The sequence below is a fragment of the Gorilla gorilla genome, chromosome 10 (assembly GCF_029281585.2).
Source record: "Gorilla gorilla gorilla isolate KB3781 chromosome 10, NHGRI_mGorGor1-v2.1_pri, whole genome shotgun sequence".
Classification (NCBI taxonomy): Eukaryota; Metazoa; Chordata; class Mammalia; order Primates; family Hominidae; genus Gorilla; species Gorilla gorilla.
In genome coordinates this window covers 140,792,764-140,818,149 of record NC_073234.2, presented here as the reverse complement: position 1 = coordinate 140,818,149, position 25,386 = coordinate 140,792,764, and the positions used below count along the sequence as shown (strand labels likewise).

The 25,386-nt window shown below is 43.3% G+C and overlaps 1 protein-coding gene across 4 annotated transcripts in view; it reads right to left on the bottom strand.

The window, feature by feature from the left end:
- The window catches only part of TMEM132B (transmembrane protein 132B), a 507,362-nt gene that overhangs the window by 298,929 nt on the left and 183,047 nt on the right, over window positions 1–25,386 (bottom strand). For all 4 annotated transcript variants that reach the window (XM_055358386.1, XM_063694489.1, XM_019039332.2 and 1 more), the window contains one exon: window positions 9,936–10,827. In XM_055358386.1, coding sequence (XP_055214361.1) covers window positions 9,936–10,827 — 892 coding nt within the window. The remainder of the gene's footprint in view (window positions 1–9,935; window positions 10,828–25,386) is intronic.

Sequence of the window (25,386 nt, the reverse complement as noted above, 5' to 3'; positions counted from 1 at the left end):
TATATAGATTGTAGAGGTTCAATGTGTGTAAAATTACATCAAGGTTTGGGGTGTAAGAGTAAATCGGGTTATAGATTATTAAAGTTTGTCTGGTTATAGATTGCAGAAGTAAAATCCCTTTGTCAGACGTTATCTTACATGTAGGAAAAGACAAGAACTAGGATTATTTATCTGTTAAAAAATGTAGTGACTCAGGCAAGAGATGTGGGGGCCATGTGTTCTATTTTGTTTTGTTTTGTTTTGAGATGGAGACTTGCTCTGTCGCCAGGCTGGTGTACAGTGGCACGATCTCAGCTCACTGCAACCTCCACCTCCTGGGTTCAAGTGATTCTCCTGCCTCAGCCTCCCAAGTAGCTGGGACTACAGGCACGTGCCACCACGCCCAGCTAATTTTTGTATCTTTAGTAGAGACGGGGTTTCACCATGTTGGCCAGGATGGTCTCAATCTCTTGACCTCAGGATCCGCCTGCCTCGGCCTCCCAAAGTGCTGGGATTACAGGCGTGAACCACTGCACCTGGCCTTGTTTTGTTTTTAAAGTATTTTTCCCAAAAGTTGTAAGTCATCACAGGGTCGGGAGTTTCGTGAACTTCTGCTGGCAAGTAGAAATGACCAAACACGGCTTTTTACATTTGTTATTTTTCTTACAAGTTTTCGCTTTTGTTCATAAATCAACTGGCTGGTATTTATAAAATCAGTGTTGATTGTCTCATGTAGTTAGGGAGGCTACTTTTTTAGGAAGCTCATGGTCTTTAGTTGTAACCATAAGGAATGAGCACTGAGCCCAGAGTGTATATTTGTCTATTTATCAGAAAATACTATTTGGATCATATCTTTTTTTTTACTAATATGATCTGGGATTTTTTTTGACATTGTCTTTTTTGTAGCCAATATAACATCTTAACAGGATTGTTATAAGAATATTATAGATTACATATAATGGTACATATTTAACAGTGCTAAAGTATACTATAGATTGGAAAAAACATAACTAATAAAATCGCAATATATATTTGCATAATTTTTATTAATTGTATTGGGTGTAGGAACACATCTGGTTAGAGATTACTAAGCACATCTGGTTATAGATTGTAGAAGCATAAACATTCACCCAGTCAGGTATTATCTTATGTGCAGGAAAAGGCAAGAACTAGGATCATTTATCTATTAAGAAATGCAGTGATTCAAGCAAGAGATGTGGGGGCCACGTGCTCGATCCTGTTTTGTCTTTAAAGCACCCTTCCGGAGAGCTGCACATCATTAGGGAGTCAGGAGTTTTGTGAAATTATGCTGGCAAGTAGAAATGAGCAAACATGGCTTTTATGTTTGCTCCTTTGCCTCACAAAATAAATTCAAATAAGAAGTGATCAGGAAGAGCCAAGATTCTTCTACAATATTCACTTCTAAGTCATTCACTTAGAAATTACTGCATTTGAGACAAGAATCGTCAATGGATGCCAAAAGTTATAAGCAAAAGGATGATGCAAAACAAGATGAATGTGTAATCTCAAACAATCTTCCCAGGTGTTATTATTACTAACTACAAAGGGGGAAACAGCAACTTTACAGTGGAGAAATGGGGCAGACACCAACTTAACCATCACTGCTGAGAAGACACATCAGTTACCTCCTGATATGGTGCACTGAGGAGGACAGAGCACTTCACTGGTATTCTGGCCAAACAGGTACATCCTCAATCCAATCATGAGAAAACACCAGACAGACCCAAATTGAGGAACTTTCTCAAAAATAACTGGCCAGCAGTCTTTAAAAGTGTTAAAGTCATAGAAAAAAATATAAAAAGAAGTGTAAAAAAACAGAATGAAGGAGACAAGCAAGATATAACAACCCTGTGCTGTGGGGTTCCTGGAGCAGAAAAAGGATACCAGTGGGACAGCTGGCGATTTTTAAGAATGTCTGTTAAATGACAATATACCAACATTAATGTCCTAGTTTTGATATTTGTATTGTGGTTACATAAGATATTAGCATTAAGGGAAACAGAAGTTTTAGACTTTTCCATAAGTCTAAAAGGATTCCAAAATAAAAAGCTAAAAAATTTTAAAAGAAGTAAAACAAAATGAAAATGTCTTACATACTGTGGTTTCCTTCATGGCTCTTAGCATGGCTTTCAATTGTGTGTATTTCTACTTATTTGTGTGTTTGCTGTCTCCCCCCATAGAGAGTGTGAATTTGATTAGGGATGGGAGCATGGGTGCTTGATTTAAAAAAAAAAACAAGGAAATTAGAAGGCAAACCAAAGATATGCCACATATAATAGGCGACCACAAAACAGTTGTACAATCAAAGACCACTACATAGAGCTGGCAGCCTCCAGGGCACCGGGAGAACGCACCCAACAGATTTCTGCCTCCAACCCAGGGATGGGGGAGACTGAGGCTAACCAGCAGGTAATGCCTGGGGTGCAACTAAGGCTGCATTGTCTTCTCATGGATAAGACAGTCAACATCAGCCAGGTTTCCCAGGGCGTGACATGAGTCCTGGGTCTGCAGATGGTTCTGATGCACAGGTGTGGCCTTAATAACAACAAGTCCTGGAGGGAGACAAACAACCCCATCAAGGTCTCCTTTAAGCCTCTGATGACTTCCAGTGGTGACTCAGTGTGGCCCTGGCCTCTCCATAGCACATGCTCCTCTTCTTCTACAGAGACCAGGCCACAGGTCCCTGGCCTTCAGCAGGTGATGGTGCCTACTTAGAACTTAATGGCATTGTTTTTTGTTGTTGCTATTTTATGTTAATTTATTTTTATAATACCCTTTCATGTTAACAAGTAATATTGGTTTCCATTTATGGTACCAGATGTTAGGTTTCCTTTTTAAATGCATTCATATGAGTTTTAAAAAGTGATTTGATTTAAAGACAAAGAGTAAACAAAAACTGCACAGAAGGCACGGGTACATGATTTAACTTATGAAGGTGGCACATGATGGTATCTGATATGACCCAAAAAACTCAAAGCCAGTGTATGAATTACTCAAGTTTAGGATACACTGGCATAGCCCATCGTTTGATTAGAGGTGACGAATCAGTAATCACATTACAGGTAGGAGGAAACTTTTGCCAGAATTGCATCCCCTATGCGTCCTAACTTTCAATATTTATCAAATTGTTACTTATTTATATCATGAATTCATACAATCTTGACGATTCATTCATTCATTGCCATTGTTCCCTTTATCTGGGAACAATGCCTCACAATACCTAGGATACGTTCATTCATTCAACAAGTATTTATTGAGCACTTACTATGTGGTAGACAATGTTCTAGATCCTCAAGATACATCAAAAATACAGGAGACAAAGGTCCCTGCCCTTATGGAGATGACTTGCTAGCAGGAAAAGCAGACAATAAACAATGATATCTTATGTCGTTAACACAAATATAGTAGGTCAAAAAATTAGGACAGGGCAAGAGGCCCAGTGGGGCAGGGGGTGCAGGATTAAGTAGGAAGCTGAGGGTGAGTTATTGAAGCCGGTGCAGAGGCCCTGGGTGGGAGCATGCCTAAAGGCCAAAAAGGGGGTGGGCCAGCATGGCTGTTGCTGAGTGGGGAGAGGAAAAGTCATGGGAGATAACAGGTCCAGACCACGCAGGGCCTTGTAGGCAACACGGCGGCCTGAGCCTTAACTCCAGAACAGACTACAGGGGCAAAAATGGAGGCAGGGAGACCTCAAGGGGGCTCCTGTAGATGTCCAGCCAGGAGGGGATGCTGGCTTAGACCTGGGTCATAGCAGTGGAGGTAGATAGAGTCTATATATTTCAGAGGAAGAACTCTAGAATTTACTGATGACTCAGCTGTGGAGTGTCAGAGAATAGGGAGAATCAATCGTGGTTACTGGGTGTTTGGCCTGAACACCCAGGAGGAAGGTGGCTTCCAAGTTAGAGGAAGAGTCTGACCTGACCACAAAGTTGACACTTCATAAATAGTCACTTAAAGCATAAACTGTCCCCACTTACAGATTGGGAAACTGGCACAGAGAAGTTAAGTAACTTTCCCAAAGTCACACAGCTGGTATGTGGCAGAGTCAGGATTCAAACCCAGACAGTCTGGCTTCAGAGTTCACACTCTTAACCACTCGGCTCTACTGTCTAACAGATGAAAAGGTCAGCCCAGGAGGCTCTCTGTGTGAGCTGAGAAAACCCTATTTTAATAAATCAGAGATAAAGCTTCCCAGGACCTCTCTCAGCCCCAGAGATATGATATTTGGAGGGGGCAGAATTTCATAATATTTCAAACTTTCCTGGAAGTGTAGCAAAGACCTACCCCAACTCCAGCCTAGCACTTCTCTGCCACCAGCCCCCAGCCACCTCCAAACCCCACTTGATGACCCTTTGCTGAAGAGTTTTTTCAAGGCATGGGTGAGATGTACGTGCTAATGCTGCACAGAATCTATCTTGGTATTAGAGAATCACCGATTTAATTTTTGTTCAAACGGGCCCCTGTACAATGTGCAGTCTGAAATAGCAGCATGGCACGTGGAATGGTACACATCTGTTTCTTTTCCATGTGTCTCCAGCTCTGAAATTAGATCTCAGCAAATCTTGTGCACATTCACGCTTTCATCTGGGTCCTCACCTAAGCCAGAATGAAATGTGTCACATTTCATTCATAAGAGACATGATTAAAACAGACAATCAGTTACGCTGGGAAATAACACATTTCCTTAGGCCTAAGAAAAGTATCTTATTTCGAGAGACTGAATATACAAATGGACAGTGGCCAGACAACATATAACAATACAACTCTGCTCTTCCACCGTGCAGCAGCCAGGAAGTCAAACCACAACCTCTGCAACAATCAGCCTAGAATAGTCAGAGCCTGGTCAATGACTCCCAGCTCTTCTCTTTTCTGCCTCTGCTTCCAACTCCGGGCCAACCAGAGAAAGCCAAATGTGCTCCCAAGCCCATCACATAAAATGTCTGCTTCTAGCTATCCTGCCTTCAGCTCCTCCAGGCCAAAACCCTCCAATCCAAGCACACCTGAAGCTTTCTCATTCCTCTGCCTGCCTTTGAGTCTCTGCTAATGCAAGTGCTGGTGACCAACCCCCACTGACACAGTAAGCTCTGAGTAAATATTCCTCTGTTTGTTCTCATTTGGGTGGTCTTCATTTATTTCCACAATCTCAATGCATTTTTCTCTGGCCATCAAATAAAGCTTAATAAGTAATCTAAATGCTGACCCAGAGAGCTTTAGTAGTGAATAAAGATCAGTCCCCAACCAGACAAGCAGAAGAGCCCAGAATAGTGTTTTAAAGTGGGGGCTCTCAACTCACACACGCAGGCCTGCACCCCAATTCCACCATTTCCCCAACACATGACCTCAGACAGGTAACCGCTCACCTCTCAGAGTCGCAGTTTCCATATCCATAACATGGACGTGACTAGTACTTACCTTGTATGCTGGCTGTGATAACACAGTGAGGGAATGTATAGAAAGGGTAAATGCAGAACCTGGGACCAGTACACATGATAATTTAAAAGTATGAATTAACAGTATCAATGAACACATATTAATTATAGCATAAAAGAGAACTGGTGTGCCTACAGTGTGCCAGGCACTCTTGTAAGTGCTTTACATGAAGTAACTAATTCACTCCGTAATGCCAGCGATAATGGAGGGTGGTTTCACTCCCTGTGATGCACCCACTGGTCACTTCTGACTCCCACAAACACGCGTAATGAATTGGCAATGCCTGCCTTTATAGATGAAAATCTAAACTCCCTTTTTAGCATTGCATCCTTTTTTATCCCAGTACTGAATCAGGGTTTCAAAATTCAAATACCCCCAGGAGCCAGATGGGTGACATATCTGAGTGAAATGGGCCAGGTGTGAGACAAAAGGGAGTGGTGGGGATGGGGGTGAATTAGACAGTTTATGATGCAGCTAAAGGGGGTGAACTACAACCAGCTAGTTCTAATTTGCTAAATCTTCAAATTTTTCAAAGAAAATGGTATATAAAATCTCCCAGTTGTTAGAGATTGGGAACTCTCTTAAATATTTTAAAGAATGCCAGGTGGGCTAAATAAGGCACACCTCTAAGGGCTGAATTTGGTACCGCCACCAGTTTTACAAACTGTTGAGTAGATGTTTTTCCTTTAAGTAAGCATCAAGTCCCCACAACTAAAGTTTAAACAAAGATTTGGGAATTTGAGAACATCCTTTGGCTGAACTGCCTCCTCTGGTCCTCTCCCTCTCCTGTCGCTTTAACTCCAAAGGCCAAGAATCTAAAATCTTGGTGGGTTCCCTAAAGGAAGAGGCTGCTGGAGGGCTGCAGACTCACAGTCCAAATTCCAAAGGCCCCAAGGATGCTATTTCCAGGAGGCTGACAGTTCATTGCTTGATTTTTCAAGGCCAAGTCAGAATTAAAGTCCATTTCAGCTCTAAAATTAACTTCTTAGGGAAAAAAGAAAAATACCTGAGGGGTTTCTACTTACCAAGAAGATAATACTCTAAGGCTTTCTACAGTCTGGATGTTGAGTCCTCTTCTAGTCTCATTCCTAAATGAATCTCCTCTTCCCTAAATTAACCCTTAGCTCTGGCCTGACTGGGCCCTTCCTTGTCTGTTAGAGGCAGTGAGCTGTGGGGGATGAAGGGCACAAGCTCTAGGGTCAGATCACAGGGGTTCACACCAACCACTCCCTACCTGTGTGACCCTGGACACACTACTTGACTTCTCTGTGCCTCAAAAAAAATGGGAATAATAATAGCACTTGCTTCTTTCAGTTGTCTGTTGACAGAGTTTAATCAGTTAATTCATGTAATGGACTTAACACATGGGCTGAACCATTCTAAGTCTCAATGAATGTTAGCTAATGCTGTGTATGCCACTGCCCGGCCTGAAATGCCTTTCCCAGACAGACTCCAAGGCTTCGCTGACCACCAGACCATCTGCCCTCCTTTTCCTCTAACTTCCTATCCAAAATATTATCTCTATATCAGGAGTAGCAAATAAGTTTAGTCTTATGTGCCAACCCCCCACAGCAGTGATAGGGGCTGCCTGAAGGGGTGGGCTCAATGTCCTCCATGGCAGAGGGAGTGCTGAAGTGCTGCAGTTGATTGGTAATGTCTGCCATGGCAGAGGGAGTGCTGAAGTGCTGCAGTTGATTGGTAATGTCTGCCATGGTAGAGGGAGTGCTGAGAGACAGAGGCAGTGAAGCCATCCCTTGGCCATTCTTGGTCTACAGCAAGCATATGACACTGCCTTATACTAAAAGAATCTCTGTGGGGTTGGATTTCAGGCTTCTCTAGTTTCTATCAGAGCCAAGAACTGGTTTTAGACCACCCCACCCCTTCCAGTGGAGTGACTAGCACAGGGCTCAGTCCACACCAAGTTTTGAATCAGTAACAGCCAAAGGCTAAATCAAGAGGCTCCAAATAGAATCTTGGCTTCTTCCAGGCTACAAAACCTACTTGGGATCTGCCAGAGCCTTGGAATCCTGTTGGTGGGCATCTGAATAAGCACAACTCCAAAAAGGCATGATCAGCCTCAGTCAGGATTGGAAGGAGCACACTAGACTCACAATGAATTCTCCATTTCTCCTTCTTTGCATCTGTAAAGCAAGGTTCACTTATGTTGGAATTTATATCCCCAGTTCCTGAATGCCAGGGAAACAACAATAGGCTAACATTCACTGAGGACTCACAATTTGCCAGGCATTGTTCTAAGAACTTTATTAAATTATTTAATCTTTACCACCACCCCAGGAGATAGATTTCATCACTATCCCTATCATACCAATGGGGAAACTAAGGTCCAGAGACGTTAAGTGACTCGCCGAAGGGCACACAGCTGGTATATGGCAAAGCCACCACTGTCTCCTACTGATATCCATTTTTGTGAGCAAAATTAGGAAAAGACAGCCTTGTCCCCCCAGCACATAGAAGCCCCCTACTTTTAGCGATCCTAAAACCAAATCTTGATCATACAGATAGAGGCTGCTGACTCATTTTAACAAAGAATTATTTACTGCAGAGAAAGAAATTGTCTTAGAAAGCTCTTTCGTATATTTAGAAGTTGGAATTCATTTACAAGGTTTCCACTGATATGCAACATTGTAGGATTCTGCCTGACACATCAAACAGGGCAGGGATAGGGCCAGACTATCACGTGAGAGCCTTAAAAGCCTTCCTGAAGAAGAAGCACTTGAACCTCACAGTCTGGAATGCAGAGTTCTAGAACAGTTGTATTTAATCCTGGTTTCACAACAGATTTACTTGGGGGAGCCTTCAGAAAATATAGATGGCAGCAGGATCCTTGTTTTGTTCTGTCAATAGGGGGTGCTAGAGGGAGACTGGCGGGTGGAAGGTGGGAGAAAGAATTTTCTCCTCTTTCCATTGGCTTCCTATTTGCTTCTTGTTCTGATGAGTGGCACCCAGCCTTGCTGCTTCATGACAGCAGCTGCAATTCACTTCCATAATAGCAGATGAATCCAGTTTGCAATATTTCCAACTATTGAAAAACCAGTTTTACGACTCCTAGCCCTGGTGACACCAGCACAGGCTGTGCTCTCTTCTCAGGGGTTTTAGTTGCTGCTCTAAGGGTCCCTGCTCCAAGCTCCGTTTTTGAAACTTTTAACTTCTTCCCTTATTCTCCCAGCTGGAGGGATGATAGCCGCTTTCTGCAGCTGCCTCTTCCCTAGTACCTCAGTATTGCCTTCTTGACTTTTTAATTACCTAGTTAACATTTCTTTATATATAGTTTATGGTTCTTTATATTAAATTCTTGCCTTTAATATACTTATGTTGTCTCAGTCTCTTGGCTGGACTTTGTTTCCCCCAATTTTGAACTGTTTCTTTCTCTGCCCCCATATTCCACTCATCCTTAAAGATCTAGCTCAAAATGAAAAATTCTCTGCCCACTGCAACACACACAACTCTCATCTGTGAATTCCTGTAGACTTTAGGGTCTCTACTACTCAAGCTTCAACATGATCATATATTGCAGGGGTTGGCAAGCCATGACCCCTGGGCTAAATTCAACCTTCTGTTTTTGTCACTAAAGTTTTATTGGAACCCAGCCACGCCCATTCATTTATGGCTGCTTGCATGCTGCAACAGCAGAGTTCAGACATCACCAGAGAGTCTACGTGGCCCATGATGTCTTTTCACCATGTGGCCCTTTCCAGAAGCTTTCTGACCCCTGGTCTATTGTCTTGTGTGGGTCTCTATTTCATGTTTTGAATCTCTCACTACACTGGATACTGAGAACTGCAGAACTCTCAGCACATGACAACTCCATCCAAACCCCCGCACTAAAAAACTTCACCAAACTCTAATACGGCTTCTAGCAGCATAAGGCTAGCTCCCTAGGATCACTTTTGCACCTCTTATAGTACCTGCTTAAGAAAGCTCAGCATGGCCAGGGAAATTTCCTGTTTGTTCCAGCCAATGCACACCTGATGATACGCCCCGACCTCCCTTTCCTACAGCATTTATGAGAAAGGGCTTACAATTGTAAACATCTGTCTCTTGCAACTAAGAAGCATCCTCCCAAGCACCTGAGAGCCATTATTCTGAAACAGAATCATCAGCAAAGACAATGCCTCTGTCTCACAGCCTCTGTGGGAAGATATAATCCTAACTTTGATAACCACCAGCCAGCAGATGCAGCTGGCCTCATTGCACTCACACTGCCCAACCCTTTGTACTATGTCGCTTCTCTGGCTCTGTGGAGACTCCACTCTTCCCCATCCCTCATTCTCCCTTTAAAACACACAAATCATAAATTGTAATGAAGCTCAGCTCTTTTACCTACTGTCCGTAGTTACTGAATAAAATCTGTTTTCACCACTTTAATGACCAGCTGTATTCATTTTTGACAATAGTCAGCAAATGATCAACACCCATTTTATTCATTGACAATTCATTGATTACTAAGAGTTGGCTTCTGTTCCATCCCACCTGGCAAAGCCTCTTACCTAAGAGTGAACTGGTCTGCCACAGAGCTACTGGTCAGAGAGACCAAAAAGGTGGCCGTGTCCCCTTCCCGGACTAGATTCAGAGGTACTGAGATGACCACATTCTCGTCCAAGCTCACCAGGGACCACTTCAGATCATCTTGGGTTGGGTAGACCACCACACTCCCAATCCTCTCTCGGGCTGGAAACGCTTGCTGGGGGCTCTCCAGGCCCGAGTGGATATTGTTCTCCCACTTGCCTTCCTCCTCCAGAGGACACTGGCCAGCCTTGTCAGCCGGGTAGAGTGTGAAGAAGAGCTCCATCGCGGTGCCCCCGAGCAGGGCTGGGATCTCCTCCTCTGGCTCCAGGTCTAGGCCTGAGCTGAACCACTCGGGCAGCAGCTCCAGCTCAGCCACACACAGCCCTGGGGCCCCTTGCAGCCGACAGCTGGCTGCCACTTCCCTGGCCTCAGGGAAAGCAAACATCTTGACACAGGGTAGATCTTCCGTAAGGTCGCTGTCATCCCAGCCCATGCCAGTGACATAAAACAAGGTCTGCACTTTGGGTCTGTTGGAGTAGATGGAGCTGTCAAGGATGTGGGATTTCAATTTCCAGTTGAAGGGAAATTTGTCCATGTTTCCAAAGGCTGTAGATGTCAACAGGAGCTCCTGGGGGATTATCTTCTCCACTGAAAATGGGCCATAGCTGGCATTGATAATAGGGGGTGTCCTGGCTCGGTAGATGAAGAATGGCTCCACCCGGGCCTGCAGACTGGAGTTCCTTGTGAGGTCTTGGTTGGCTTCTTTAAGGAAAAAGGACTCCTCTGCATTGGAGATGTGCAAGTTCGTGGGGAGGTAAGCAGGGAGCGAGGAAAACTTCTGCAGGCTATCCACAATCCCTCGACTCTCTGTCACTGCACGAGAAAGGAAAGCAAAAGAATAAAACCGTGTTCTGAGATGTAATGAAATAAATGCAGTGCAGTCTCCACCCACCTCCCCAACAAACCGCCCACTGGCCACTGTTTCTCCCCCAGGTCTCATCACAGTGAAAGCCCTGTAATTATATAAAGTATGGTCTTCAGGATCTTCCCAAAAAGACAGCACAGAGCGGGGAGGAACCCCATTTACCACTGATCCAATAGTCTTGGGGGTGAACAGTTATCTCTCTAAAGGGAAAACATTGCTTCTGCTGCTTGTGCGAAATCATAAACTCAAAAGATCATGGTCATCGTCGTTCATCTACCCCACAGAAAAAAGGCTGCGTACCTACCAAGTCTACCAATCAGGCATTGCTCCATTGTATGTGACATGTTAGTGCCTTATTACTTTGATACTCATGCTGCTCTGTGTCACTTCTATAAGTGCAATCTATGTGGACATGATGACATCTCTATAATTGTTATTGAAAAGAGAGTGAAGCTACCGCTCAGTGTTCCTACTTCTAGAAATCTCTCCTTCCGAAATACCAATGAGAATGCACACAGGCTTATCTATCTACAAGGATGTTCACCACACCATCATTTAGAATTGCAAACAAACAAACTTAAGAACATAAGTGCTGAGCCGGATGGCTGGATTTGAATCCTGGCTTTGCCACTTCCTAACTGAGCAACCTTCACCAAGTTACTTAGCCTCTCTGTGCCACAAATGTCCTCACATAAAGAGGACAAACATGAATTCTACCTTACTGGGTTGCCGCAAGGATTAATAAGTACAAAGCACCGCCAGGTGTGGTGGCTCACACCTGTAATCCCAGCACGTTGGGAAGCCAAGGCAGGTGGGTCGCTTGACCCCAAGAGTTCAAAACCAGCCTGAGCAAAACAGTGAGATCCTGTCTCTACAAAAAAAAACACACAAAAATTATCCAGGCATGGTGGCATGTGCCGTAGTCCCAACTACTTGGGAGGCTGAGGCAGGAGGATCTTGAACCCAAGAGGCGGAGATTGCAGTGAGCTGGGATTGCACCACTGCACTCCAATCTGGGCGACAGAACAAAACCCTGTCTCAAGAAAAAACAAAATAAAATAAAATAAAGCACATAGAACAATGCTGGCACACAGAAATGTGCTGTCAATATTCACCCACAATTATTATTTTAATCCATATTCAATAGGTTGATCAACAGGAAACTAAACATTTTACAGTGGAATAATATGAAACTATTTCTTAAAATGCAGTAGAGCTATATAAACATACTTGAAAAGATGGCCACAATATGACATTAAGGATAAAAAAACAAAGTGTAAAAAAAACAAAAATCAAATGTGTCATATTTGATCCTATTTGGTAAAGTTTTAAAATTCTACATATGTATATGTAAATGTATATATTTATGTTTGTGTGTCTATAGAACCCAAAGGAGAAAGTTTTTGCTTTTTACCATTTATGTTTCTACTTTCTTTTAATTTGTTACAACCATGTATTATTTTGTTAATTAAAACACACAGCACATATACATAAACATGTACACATGAGTACATACATGTGTGTGTGTTTCTTAGCATGTTTCTTTCAAATGGGAAAACACAGACAGCAAAGACCCAACAAGCTTTTTCAAAGTGAAGACAGCCCACCAGGAACCCGGGTCAGCAAAGCAGGCCAAGGGCAGACAGAGATTTTTTTTTCTTTTGCCCTAAAATGAACCTCCACCACTGGAGTCCTGTTTTCCAACCAGTGCAAGAAGAAATGGCACCTGACCGTGGTGCTTAAAATGCAGCATCCCAGAGGAGGAAACAGCAGAGAAATCCCACTCCATTCCCTCTGGCTCCTGGTGGCGTGTTTTTCTGCAGCCATTACAAATTCTGCAAAATATAGCTTCTATTGATTTAAACACTTTTTGGCCTGTTTGGGGCTGTCCTTGGTGAGCTTTCCTTTTCTAGAGGGTGACAAAATTGTAACTAGATTGTGAAAAAGATACAGCCCACGTAGGGGCTGATGCATCGTTTTTCTAAGAAGGCGTTCAGAAAGCAAAGTCTCCTCAAATGTCATCAACATGGCCAGTCCCTTGTTAGATTCATTACTCCAGCAGGGTAATTACTTATTCATTCCTCCAATTACTTATCTAAATATACTTATTATTCACTTATTATCTTTCCAGCATTGTGGCATGTAAAAATATTACAGGGACAATGCAGTCATGAATTCTGCCCCCAAGGAACTAGAGACTATGTTCAGCCAATCGGAAGCTCTGGAGGACACGGCTAACATTCAGAAAGCAATTCAGAAATTGGGCATTAAGATCCTTAAAAATGCCCATCCCAGGAATTCACCTAGGAATTTGTTCTAAGGAAATAAGAGATCAGGAAGGAGATTAATGTGCAAGTATGTTTATCGCAAGCATGATTTATAACAGCAACACACTGGAAGCAGCCCAAAAACCCATCATTAGGGAAATGATTAAGTGATTTAAGCCACACTATGTGTGCGACATTAAACTGCCATCAAAACCATGACTTCAACAAATCTGTAGTGTCAAGAGAAAACACTTACAATATGTTAATTGAAAACGACCTCATAACTTCCTTTAAATTATCTCAAATCTATTTAAACACACGATATAGTCCCTTCCATAGTATAGACCTGGGTTTCCTCCAGAATGATGTCCATACAGGCTTGGCAGGATTTGGATCAAAAGATAGAGGAGGGAGAAATGATTTTGAAGAATTAGCCTCATCTAAAGTTTTAGCTGCTGCCGCCACCAAGGGGCAATCTGTATTTTGACAATGTCGAGCAATGCGGAAGCACCTCTCCAGATGAAATTTAAATTAGTGCTTTTTGTCGTTGGTTTACTTCCCCTCTCCAAACCAGGAAGTGAAATTCAGGTGAATTTGCTCATGAATTACTTGGCAACAGGAACACCGTCAGCAGGGAACATCTGCCTTGTGCAGCATGACAATATCTTTCAGCTGGGCTAAGCAGGCACACCAGACTTGGAAGTGAGTGGCTTGAATTTTACTTCTCGTAAAATTTAGGGGAAGTCCAACGTAAGGCTTAAATTCTGATTTATTTACAAATAAGGAAAAGGAAATTAAAATAAATGCAAACTTTAATATGCTCTGTTTTCACTGTAGATTGGTTTATTGTTTTCTTTATCTTTTAAGAAGGTATTTTATACCTCTCAAAAATTGATTTACAAGAAATGTAAAGCTGCACCTTCTCTTCTTTATTGTAGCCAAAGCCTCCATTTTATTTGAAATAGCAGTGTAAGGTTTACACTCCTGTCCCACCATAACTCAAGCAAAATGCAATACAAATTTTGTCTGAAAGTGTATATGGAAAGCCATAAACATCAGCTACCAGAGCCTTATTCTGTCCTCAAACCAGATTGCAACAAAATACAATATCTGAATTTAGGAGCATTTTATGAAGCCACGGGACTGTGTCCTGAGAAATACACTGAAAAGCTAACACTCTTCCCTTTAATCCCAAAATCTCACATAGTAACACCATTCTTTTTCCCACTGGCAGGTAGACCGTGTGGCCCAAGTTCTGAATGTGAAATGAGGCCCTATTCAGTCTGCCGATTTCCTAGAGAGGTATTTACCACTGGACAGAACGAGGTGGGCCCTGAGAGCAGGAAATGAGGAAGGAGCAATGAGGCCCAGCTGAAAAGAACTTCTCATCACTGCCCTCCTTATGAGCCAAGAAGAGAGTCAAGTTCAGGTTCAGAGAGAACACAAGGTGCACCAGACAGATGCTCTGTGGCTAAAGGATGCTCTGACTCAAAATACCAATGGCAGATGGCTCCAAGGAAGCCCTAAAGACAGCCTCGGCAGGAAGAGAGGGGAGGAGATTAATAATATTACTCCTAGAATGAAGCAACTCACAGGGTGCCGGGAATCCAGGCAGGGAACCTGTGACCCAAACTGAGTGAGTGGATGTCACTGCTGTGCTTAGCACACAAAAAACATTCCTGGACATGGACCTTAGTCAGCACTGGTGGGACATGAATCCCTGAACCCCAAGATGGTACAATGTGAACCTGCTACAACATGGGACACACTCAGAAATCAGTCCCTTTCACTGTTAGCTCCAGTCATGTCTGGGAGCTAACTTACCAGTCTTGTGGCTATTGGTGACCCACTTAGGGTACAGGCCCACAACATTTCTGAGGCTGAGTCTCCTCTAATTCACACAAAACAACTCAGGCATAGAGAGCCAGGTGTGGAAAGCTCTCTTTCCAGTGGGCCAGGTGGCCAGGTGACCAGGTCACCAGGCCTTTGAAAAACACCAGGAAGAGAAACTCCTTACTGGTCTGTCAAAATGTGGCCCTAACAACTGATACAATTCACTACCACCTGGGTACCGCGGGAATAATCACAACCCTTACTGATTTCATGGTCGTGAAGGCCAGGAGCCAGAAGGAGGCCTTTGTCAGCATTAATATTAGTTCAGGTTGGTGCAGTAAATGTCATCTCTGGCGGCGGCGGAATGGACTAGAAAATCTTCCATGCTGTCTTCCACCCAGAGTTCTCCCATCTATTTCCACAGCTCCACTTGGTGCTGTTTTCACATAGTTCTCCTTGCCCTTACTTGCACTTCCTGGGGAAGCTCATCACCCACATGTGAGCAGAGAAGACTCCTTCTGGTCTAGATTTCTTAGCTCAGAGACACCTTCTCTGAGCTGACCAGCAACTTCAGCCATTCCACTCACGCCAATGTAGTTCCCTGCTCCCTTGCTCTCTCCTTCCGCGTGTGTTCAGCCAATTGGAAGCTCTGGTAGAAGACTGGCGGGTAGGAAGAGGGGAGAACCCAGGGTATTTCACCCTGTGTCTCTTCCCTGCAGCATTCACTGGCAGAAACTGCATCTCCTCTGTGGTTCTAACCCCATATAAAACCCCCACCATGGTCCCAGTTTCCTGTAGCAGGTTCTAATGCTTAACCCAGCAGCTTCTGGGTTCTGATAACCTAACCTCTTCCCCTTTTCCCTCTAGCCCAAAAGGTGACAACAGCTTCCTGCTCCTGCTTTTCTTAATTTCTAAATCACTTTACCATCCCCAGATGGTACTTTATCATCCCCAATTTGGTTTCTCAGATTTTCCAGCACCGGAGTAACTAATTCCCTTTATTAAATTCCCTCTGTAGAAATAACTAGAGTGATTTGTTTTCCTGACTAAAGCATGACTACTATATCCAGTCACTCATCACTCCATCCCGCTACATTCCCTCAAAGCCACTATCACCATCTGAAATTAGCCTTTGTGTTTTTCCTTGTTCGCTTGTTTACTATCCATTCTTTCTACTAAAATTCAGATACCATGAGAGAAGGGGCTTTGATGTCCAGTTTACAGCACAATCTCCAGTACCTAGCAGGAGAAATTAAATAGATATTTGCTGAATGAAGGTCCATCAATTAAGACTGCCTTGGTTTAATGCTTGAGATAATAAATCTCTCTGTGTTCCTTCTGAGTTTCTCTCTGGCTTCTTCCCAGGGTTGTTAATAGATACTGTTTTTATTAACACAGCATTTGCCCATCACACTATTGCTCCATTCATTTGGTCCTAAAATATCACACCACTGTGGTCACTAAGCTGGCAGCTATGTTTGCCAACCAAAGAGCTGCAATTCTCAAGTAGAAGGAGAAAATATCACTTAAAGGGAGATGCACACCATTTACAGGCCAACACACCTAGGCATATTTACCAGTCATGCCAGTTGATTATCACAGCAGTTGTAAAATAAGTTCTGTTAGACCGTTTTCAAAAAATTATGAAACTGAGGCACAGAGAAATTAAGCAATTTGAACATGGTCAACGTTAGAATTCATACCAGCTCTATCCAATTCCAAAGGCTTTCCACTTTCTCATATTACCTGAGGGCCTACCTGGCCTGGCAGTTCTACAGTGAGGCCAAGGAGTTAACCATTTGGAGGTCATCTGAAGGAGCCGAAGCTTAATGCTCACAAGGCCAGGTTCATGGACACAATCCCTGTACACCCAATGAGGTTTTCATTGCTCCATGGTCACAGGTGACTGTATCTCCCATCCCAGGTACCTGTTACCAGCCTGGATTCTCAGGTAGAGCAGGAAAATAGGTACAGCTGACCCAGAGCATCTCAACCCAGCTGCTAGCAAAACAGCCAGTGATCCCTACCTTTAAGACACTAATAAAGATGGGAAAACATTACTACCTATAAACCACCTTACATATCCTGGAGCCTCAGGAGAAACATCCTATGCAACAATTTGGGCCAAATGCTCTTGGATTAAGGCGGTCATTCATTAATAACAGCTGTGGTGGGGTGCTACTGTAAATTCCCAGTTTGCTCCTACCTCCAGCTGTATCCCTTTATTGTACCCTGGAGAACAGACCCTTCCACACCTCAGCATTTGAAACACAATTCATTCATTATAGAATCAAAAAAGACAGGTAGCAAATACTTGACTACTGAATTCCAAGGCCACCAGTATAAAAGCAAGATGCAAGAAGTCAGGTGAGTCTCCACTTTTCTCAACTACATAAAACACATCATGGCCTGAGAAAGAAGAAGAGACACTACAGACAGGCAAGCAAGAGGCCACCAGTGGCAGCTGGTCATCAGGCAGGAGTGACACTTGCCTTTTGTCCCAAGATTCTTTTCACCCCTCAAGCTGGGCAGCCCTGCTTGGCCAAGCTGGGGCTCACAGGAACAGGAAGCAGATATGAGGCAGACAGAAAGCAGATGAAGGGCAAATAGGAAGTCAGCAGGAGCAAATGGGAAGCAGACAGGGAGAGACAGGAAGTGGAAAGGAATCAGACACAGAACAAAATGGAAGAAGCAGATAGTTCCTGCTCCCAGCTCCAGCCTTGCAGTTGCCTCTATCTTCCCTTATAGGCAGGACCTAAGAAGGAACACCTGACTAAGAGTGGGTTTGCAGAGACCCACCCCTACCATCACACACCAGATAATAGAAGAGCAAGTTTAAAACTTAGAGCCTATAATGTAATAACCGACACATCCCATTTAACAGAGGAGGAAACTGAGGCACGGGGTGAGGGGAGTTAAATTACACAGTTAGTAAATGATGGTGGCAGGACAGGAATCCTGGAAAACTGGCTCTATGATGTGCACTGCAAACCATCCCCGTACAGCCTCACATTAAAGAAGTTGATGGGAGAATTCTTATTCCCAGAACTTCAGGATGATCCATAATTCCTTCTTGGTCCAGAAGGATACATGAAGATCCTAGAGCGGTGTATAAGGTAAAAACCTAAAAGGTGGGAATCTTAGATAAAAAGTCAGAATCCAGAGTGGCTTGTCTCTATCAGAGTCCACAGAATGGCTTTAAGTATCATGAAAAACACCTAGGTATTATAGTTTGCAGAACTACCAACAAAATAGAGAATATAGGCATAACATCAGGTCTGAGGGAGGAACAGAAGGAATTTAGTTTGGACACATTTGAGTGAAGGTAAAGGGAAGATTGGTAGAGAGATAGCTGAAAATATGGGATCATGGGATTCAGGGGAAGTGGACCCCTAATTTATCTCCCCACAAAAGTAAGCTCCTTTTACACAACACGCTACATCATCAACTACCTCTGTATTCTCTAAGACAAGGATTCTCAACCCTGACTGCATGGTGAATGTATACATTATGCTTAGGACCTGCCCCCTCAGAGTTCCTTCAGATGGTCTCAAGTGAGGCCCAGTATTTTTCTATGTTTGCCAGATGATTCCAATGAACAGCAGTAGAAAAAAGTTCACGGACACTACTGAGTAAACAGTAGGTGCTTGTGTATACTCATAAAAATGAATAGTCAGGGTAAGGAGAGCCACCCTTGAGGGCAAGACTTGGATCATGTGCCAGCAAGTCCATAAAACGTTAGAGGCAACTTTATAAATTAAAACAACAAAAAAGATAAAATATTTAAAAATAAGGGCAAAGGGAAAACAAGAATAGAATTATCATTATCATCACCATTTATATATACTAAGCATTTTGCAGGTATTAAAATCGTTATCATCATTAAGTCATCAGTTACTTAATCCTTGTAATAGATCAAACACTATTCTAAGCATTTTATACGTATTAACTTTTAATTCTGATAATCTTTTGACTATGAGGATTTAGTTTTTACCCCCACTCATAAATGAGAAAACTGAGGCACAGAGCAGTTATGTGACTTGCCTAAGATCACACAGCTAGTAAGTGACAGAGGTGGAATTTGACCCAGGCAGTTTAGCTCCAGGCAGAGTTCTCACTATTAGGCATTATGTTCTGCTGCCAGAGGAAAGCTCGAGCAAGCAAAATCTACATTGTAAGAGCGTAATCAGTGACTAAAGGGAACTGCATATGTGGCTCTGAATTGCCCAGCTCTCAAAGCACAAGATGAGGTCACTATTTGGACACTGTCCATAAAATGAAAGCAAGAAGCAAAGCTTTTCCTGGCTCTAAGAGAAGTTCCTCTGGTGAGTGCTCCCAACTGGCCCCTGCAGGGCATGACATCATTCCCACAATACATTGTGAGCTTACGAGGATGCCTCCTCTGGTGGGCTCCATGTAAGATGGGCCTATAACAACTATGGACAACGAAGCAAAAGCAGTTTTCCAGAGGGCCCAGCGGTGTGTGCCAAGACTGCTGACAGCTTTTGGATTGTCTAGCTTAACAGAAAAAGAAAATCCAGAATGTGATTCTAGAAAACCCGACGTTGTACACTCTCCTCCTGAATGTGCTTTCTTCCCAAACCAGGCAAGGCTTTTAGAAAGAATCAGGTGGCAGAGCACTTGAGATTACATTCTGAGGCTACAAATATTTTACAGAGACAATTGAAGGCAAATGCACACAATTTGAAACATAACAAAGAATACCAACCTTTTGTCATAATTTCCACCACTGCATTACACTGAGAAAGTCCTCCTCCATATCCCAGGATCAAATAGACACTACCTACACTTCTGCTTGCTTTCTGTGCATGGGTATGTATAGACGGGTGTGTCTCTTCATTTTTACACTTAATTCTTGAATCTACCTGAAATCTCTGCTGGTGTATAATGTGAAGTGAGAATCTGATAAAGCTGAAAATTAGCACGCACTGAATTCAGACAATAGAAATATTTTATTTGACTTCGCAGTTTGAGTTTATTTTAATTGAATTCAAATGCTTTGTGTCAGGGTGCACACACATTTTTCACTGTTCTCCAATTCACTAACACCCACTTACACCTACTCTTTTCATTCATTTCTGGTATGTGCCTCAGCCTTGATCTTAGAAATTGCTTTCCCAAATAGCTAGCCACTTTCTCCAAACTGCGTTTGTATAATTTCTCTCTCTGCCAATGATTTCTAATGCTTCCTGATTATGTTGTTAAGACCTGATACATGCTCAAGTCTACTTGTGATTTACTTATTTAACTTCTTTGCTGTGTGACCACACTCATACGAATACATTGTAGCTGAAATTAATGTGGATTTACAATACAGTTTATTATGTAGGAGTGTTATGGACTGAAGTGTACCTCCTCCCAAATTCATATGTTCAAGTCCTAACCCTTGGCACCTCAGAATGTGACTGTATTTTGGGACAGGGTCTTTCAAGAGGCAATATAGCTAAAATAAGGCCATTGGGGGGTGCAAATATTTTTATCCCATGCTGTAGCTAGCTCCTCTGTCTTCTTGCATCGTGTTCTCAGCATGTAACTTTGCTCCTCCTGGTTACACAGTGGCTGCTCTATCTCCATCCCTCTCAGGACACACCACCAACACCCACACTTGGATGCCTGACATTTCTCTGGAAGGTTAACTGTCCTTAGAGAGCAGTTGCCTTTTTGAACAGCTACTGGGGAGAAGTACCAAGCATTCTGCCTTTTACTGAGGATGGGGGCATTGGAAGGAGGTCTGCCTGGAGTGGGTGTCCCATCTTCAGAATTTAGTTACTCCTCTTGCTTGCAGACCTTTTCATGCTGTCCTTGCTCTATTTGCCAACATGGGGTCAAGAGCCCCCAGTTCAATTGGACTGGCATCCTCATAAGATGAGGAAATTAGAATGGACACACACAGGGAAGACCATGTGGTGGCATAGGAGGCAGGCGGCCATCTACAAGCCAAGAGAGGCCTCAGAAGAAACCAAACCTGCTGGCACCTTGGTCTTGGACTTCCAGCCTCCAGAATTGTGAGAAAATACATATCTGCTCTTTAAGTGGCCCAATATGTGGTACTTTGTTATGGCAGCCCTAGCAAATTCATACAGAGGCATTATTGTTCTTTATCAAAATCCTATTAGCTAGACTTCCCTGCTTTCCATCTTCCAAGTTAACTTTAGAATCATACGGTCAAGTTGCCCATGTCAAAACTCAAATGGACTGTTAGCTGGAGGTGAGGATCTGCACATTGAGAGTGTGGATGCCTTTCAACTTCCTGCCATATTTTTCTACGTATTTTCAAGTTTTCTAGAATGAACATGTGCTGCTTATTCAATCTAAGAGAAATATTGACATTCTTCCCTCAAAAAGAAAGATATGGAATTTAATTTTAAGTAGCAGACTGAGCACACTTATTCCCTCCATCTCCACAGAAACCCAAATGAAATAAAAGCATGAAAGTACAAAAAGGAAAAAACCTATTATCAAGAGAAATGGAGGAAGGATATCTGCAAATAAAATACTTCAACAAATTTAAGAAAGAGAATAAGCGGATAAAAGTGTGTTGATGGGCAGGACAGCAGAGGAAACCTCAGACTAGAACATTCTACATGTGCTGCCAAGGATCAAGGGGCTACTCTGCCCACTGGAGCCCAGAGGGGCTCCTGGCTACCTGCTGGCATGTACAGTAAGGACAGGTGTGAAATTAGAGCTGCTAAAAAGGAGAGTAACTAGATTCTGAAGATGAGACACCCACTCCAGGCAGACCTCCTTCCAGTGCCCCCATCCTCAGTAAAAAGGAGAATGCTTCATATTTCTCCCCAGTAGCTCTTCAAAAGGCAACTCCTCGACATTGAGTTAACCCTCCAGAGAAATGTCAGGCATCCAAGTGTGGGTGTTGGTGCTGCGTCCTGAGAGGGACGGTGATAGAGCAGCCACTGTGCAACCAGGAGGAACAAAGGTACACGCTGAGGACACAATGTGAGAAGACAAGAGAGCTGGCCACAGCATGAGATCAAAGAAAAAATAAGATCAAATCCTACTCGCCTAAGCCACTGTGGCCAGGGTTTCTGTTACTTGCAGCCAAACACAATCCTAAACAATAAGAACAGAGAAGTACATGGCAGAGTGCCTGGCCCAAAGTAAGCAGGAAATAAATGTGTGTTGAAAGAATAAATGAATAAATGGAATAAAGTTGATATTTTTAATGCAAATAAGTAAAAACAATTAAAATGTGAAAAAGGGAAGGTGTGTACATTAGCTAAATCCTCATCTTTTACAGAGAGAGCGCTGCTGTCTACATTTATTAACTCAAGAAGTCAAGGTAGATGAATAATTATAGAAGTCATCACCAGAAGAACTAAAACCAGAAATGGCTAGAAGTGGCGGACTTTGGGGAAGGAGATCAAGGATATAGAGGAATGGAAGACTATGGCCATTCTTTCAAAGTTATTCTGTACCATTTTAATTTCACCATCTGCATGCATGACTTTGAGGATGAGAAGCCTTTGTGTGCAGGAGCCCAAACCTAGCCAAACAGGGGAAGATAGCATAGAACAGAATACCGGAAATTTGAGTATATGGATGAGGGGAGAACACCCTTAATCTAGATTACAAGACATTATTGGGCCTGTGGGTGAGATGGCCACCTGTCAAGGAGAGGAAAATCAAAAACTTCCTCGTCGACCGTATTGCATATGGCTGCTCAGGCAGGGACTTTCCCAGCCTCTCCTGTATCCACGTATGGCCACAAGACTTCTTCTTGAAAGAGAAGCAGGAGTGTCACATATCACATTAAAGCCAAAACAGGTAGCTTTTACCTTCCACCGTGAGAAGCAGGAAACACTGAAGCCCTAGGGCATGACAAAGCCATCAGCTGGAAGGAGCCCCGGCCCTGGAACCTCCACGCGAGGAAAGCTGCCTGCCAAATGTGAACACCCACACTAGATGTGAGCAGGAAGCAATCTTTTATTGTGTTAAGCCACTCCTAGGAGTTTATTTGTCACAGCAGCTAGTGACAACCAACTAAACCAACATGGTATAGGCTTACGATTTGGACAGCAGTGGTCCCATCCCTACTAAAAAGTGGAAACAAATGGCATAGCATTTCCTTATGTAAACTGTGTTTTTGTGAGCAAGGAGGAGATAAAGACACTCAAACAAAAGTGAAGAGCTGTTCAGCCAACATGAGAGATTTCCATGCCATGCCAGATGCAGGCGGAGCATTATTAAATGGATTATATAGATACCTTAGTGACAGTAATTTTTACCTCCTATAGGCACCACCAGCTGTTAAACGGTAGGAAATTTTGATGACCTTGTTCTAATTTCCATTTATATTTATTCTAAATTGGACACCTTGGAGACTGTTTAAATAAGAGAGGAAAATTCACTGAGTAATCTTGACAGCTTTGCCACTGTGTGATTGGGAAGCAGCTGAGGCTTACAAGAGGCAGACAGACACCTGGGCTGGAGCCCCGGGTCTGCCATCAGTTCGATTTATGTACCAAGGCAAGTCACTTCATCCTCCCATTCGATTTCCCTCTGTGTCAAATGGGGTGTCACCTGCTGCCAGGTGCATCAGGGACACACCATGAGGTAATCCAGTGGTGTGACTTGTTATCGCGCAACTGCGGGTATAGGAATGTCACAGGTGGTGTCTCTGCAGACTTCTCACTGATTCAGACTTGTTTCTCCTTCATCTGTTCATTACTGAAATCAAAAATGATTCTTTCATTCCCCAGAATGAAATGAAAGAATGCAAACCATGCAAGTCTAAACAAAATTGGAATTTAAGGTCAGTCATAGCTAGCATAGGCTGGCTTCAGGTCTGGCTGGATCCAGCAGTGAAGGAGTGTCATCACTGTGCATCTTCACAAATGTCATTTGAGAGAATGGTTAAAGAAGCCTCGGTACCTGTGTTGGGTGGAACACTACTCGGCAGTACAGAGGAGCAAATGATGGACACACAGCATCATGGATAAGTCCCAAATACATCATGCTGAGTGAAAGAAGGCAACCTCAGAAAGCCACATGCTGTCCAAGTGCACTTACATAACACTCTAGAAAAATCGAACCAGAGGGATGAAGAACACATCGGTGACTGCCGGACAGAAGGGGCTGGAAAGAGTTTGACTACAAAAGTTTTAAACAAGGGAATTGGAAGAGAGGTGATGGAGCTCTTCTGTGTCCTGACCGTGCTGATGCTTACACAACTCTATGCATTTGCCAAAAACTTAACAGCGCTCCATACCAAAAAGGGTGAAATGTACTGAAAATAATTTTTTTCCTTTGAGGGGGAGTCTTGCTCTGTCGCCCAGGCTGGAGTGCAGTGGCGCGATCTTGGCTCACTGCCACCTCTCCCTCCCAGATTCAAGCGATTCTCCTTCCTCAGCCTCCCAAGTAGCTGGGATTACAGGCATCTGCCACCACACCTGGCTAATGTTTGTATTTTTAGTAGAGACGGGGTTTTGCCATGTTAGTCAGGCTGGTCCTGAACTCCTGATCTCAAGTGATCCTCTCACCTCAGCTGCCCAAAGTGCTGGGATTACAGGCATGAGCCACCGTGCCTGGCCAAAAATAAATTTTAAAGTAATTTTTTAAGATGCATTTTCCCCCATCACCCTGCTGTCTTCTACAAAGCTGACTTTATTCTCCATGTCACGGTGAGATCAGCATTTCCAAGTTTCACACTCTCCTTCTAAAATCCAATGAGAACTAGTGGAAGTCTATTTATCAAAATTACAGGAGAAACCCTCAGTGCATCTCACTGTCTATGATAGGGCATTTGCCCATCCCTGAACAAATCACTGTGGCCAGGGGGATGCCTGTTCTCATTGGCTCAGCCAGGGTCATGTGCCCCTCCCAAGGAGCCTGGAGGTAGAATCAGCTTTAGCTGGAATAGGAGAGGTGGGGGTGGTTCCCCAAAGAATCATCATGGGGTCATTTCAACAAAAAGAACAAGGGAATTTTAGGTAGGAAACAACAAAAAATCTCTATTTTTCAAATAAAACAATTTACACCAAGTCAGTACTGATTTCTTCCTGCCAGCACTACTCTCAACACTGTAGGTGTCGAAAAAGAAAAGTCAGGACCATGCCCGGCATCAGAAACCAGACATTTGAGCAATTACCCTGCAGAAACATGTTACCTTTGCAATTTGACATACTGTGTTCAAAACACAAGTTGAAGATTCTGAACCCAGGGCCTAAAATAAACCAACATTCGCTGAACGGCTAATCTGTTTACTCAAGGATCCCAAGTCTTCAGAAGTGATCTCAGCGGGCAGGGACAAAACAGAAGTAGACTGAGGGCCGGCTTTATGTCACACAAACTGTGCATTCCAGGGCCGCACGCTCAGAAGGAACTGTGCTCTGCTTAATGCTATGCTGCCATCCTCTTCACCTCTGAAAT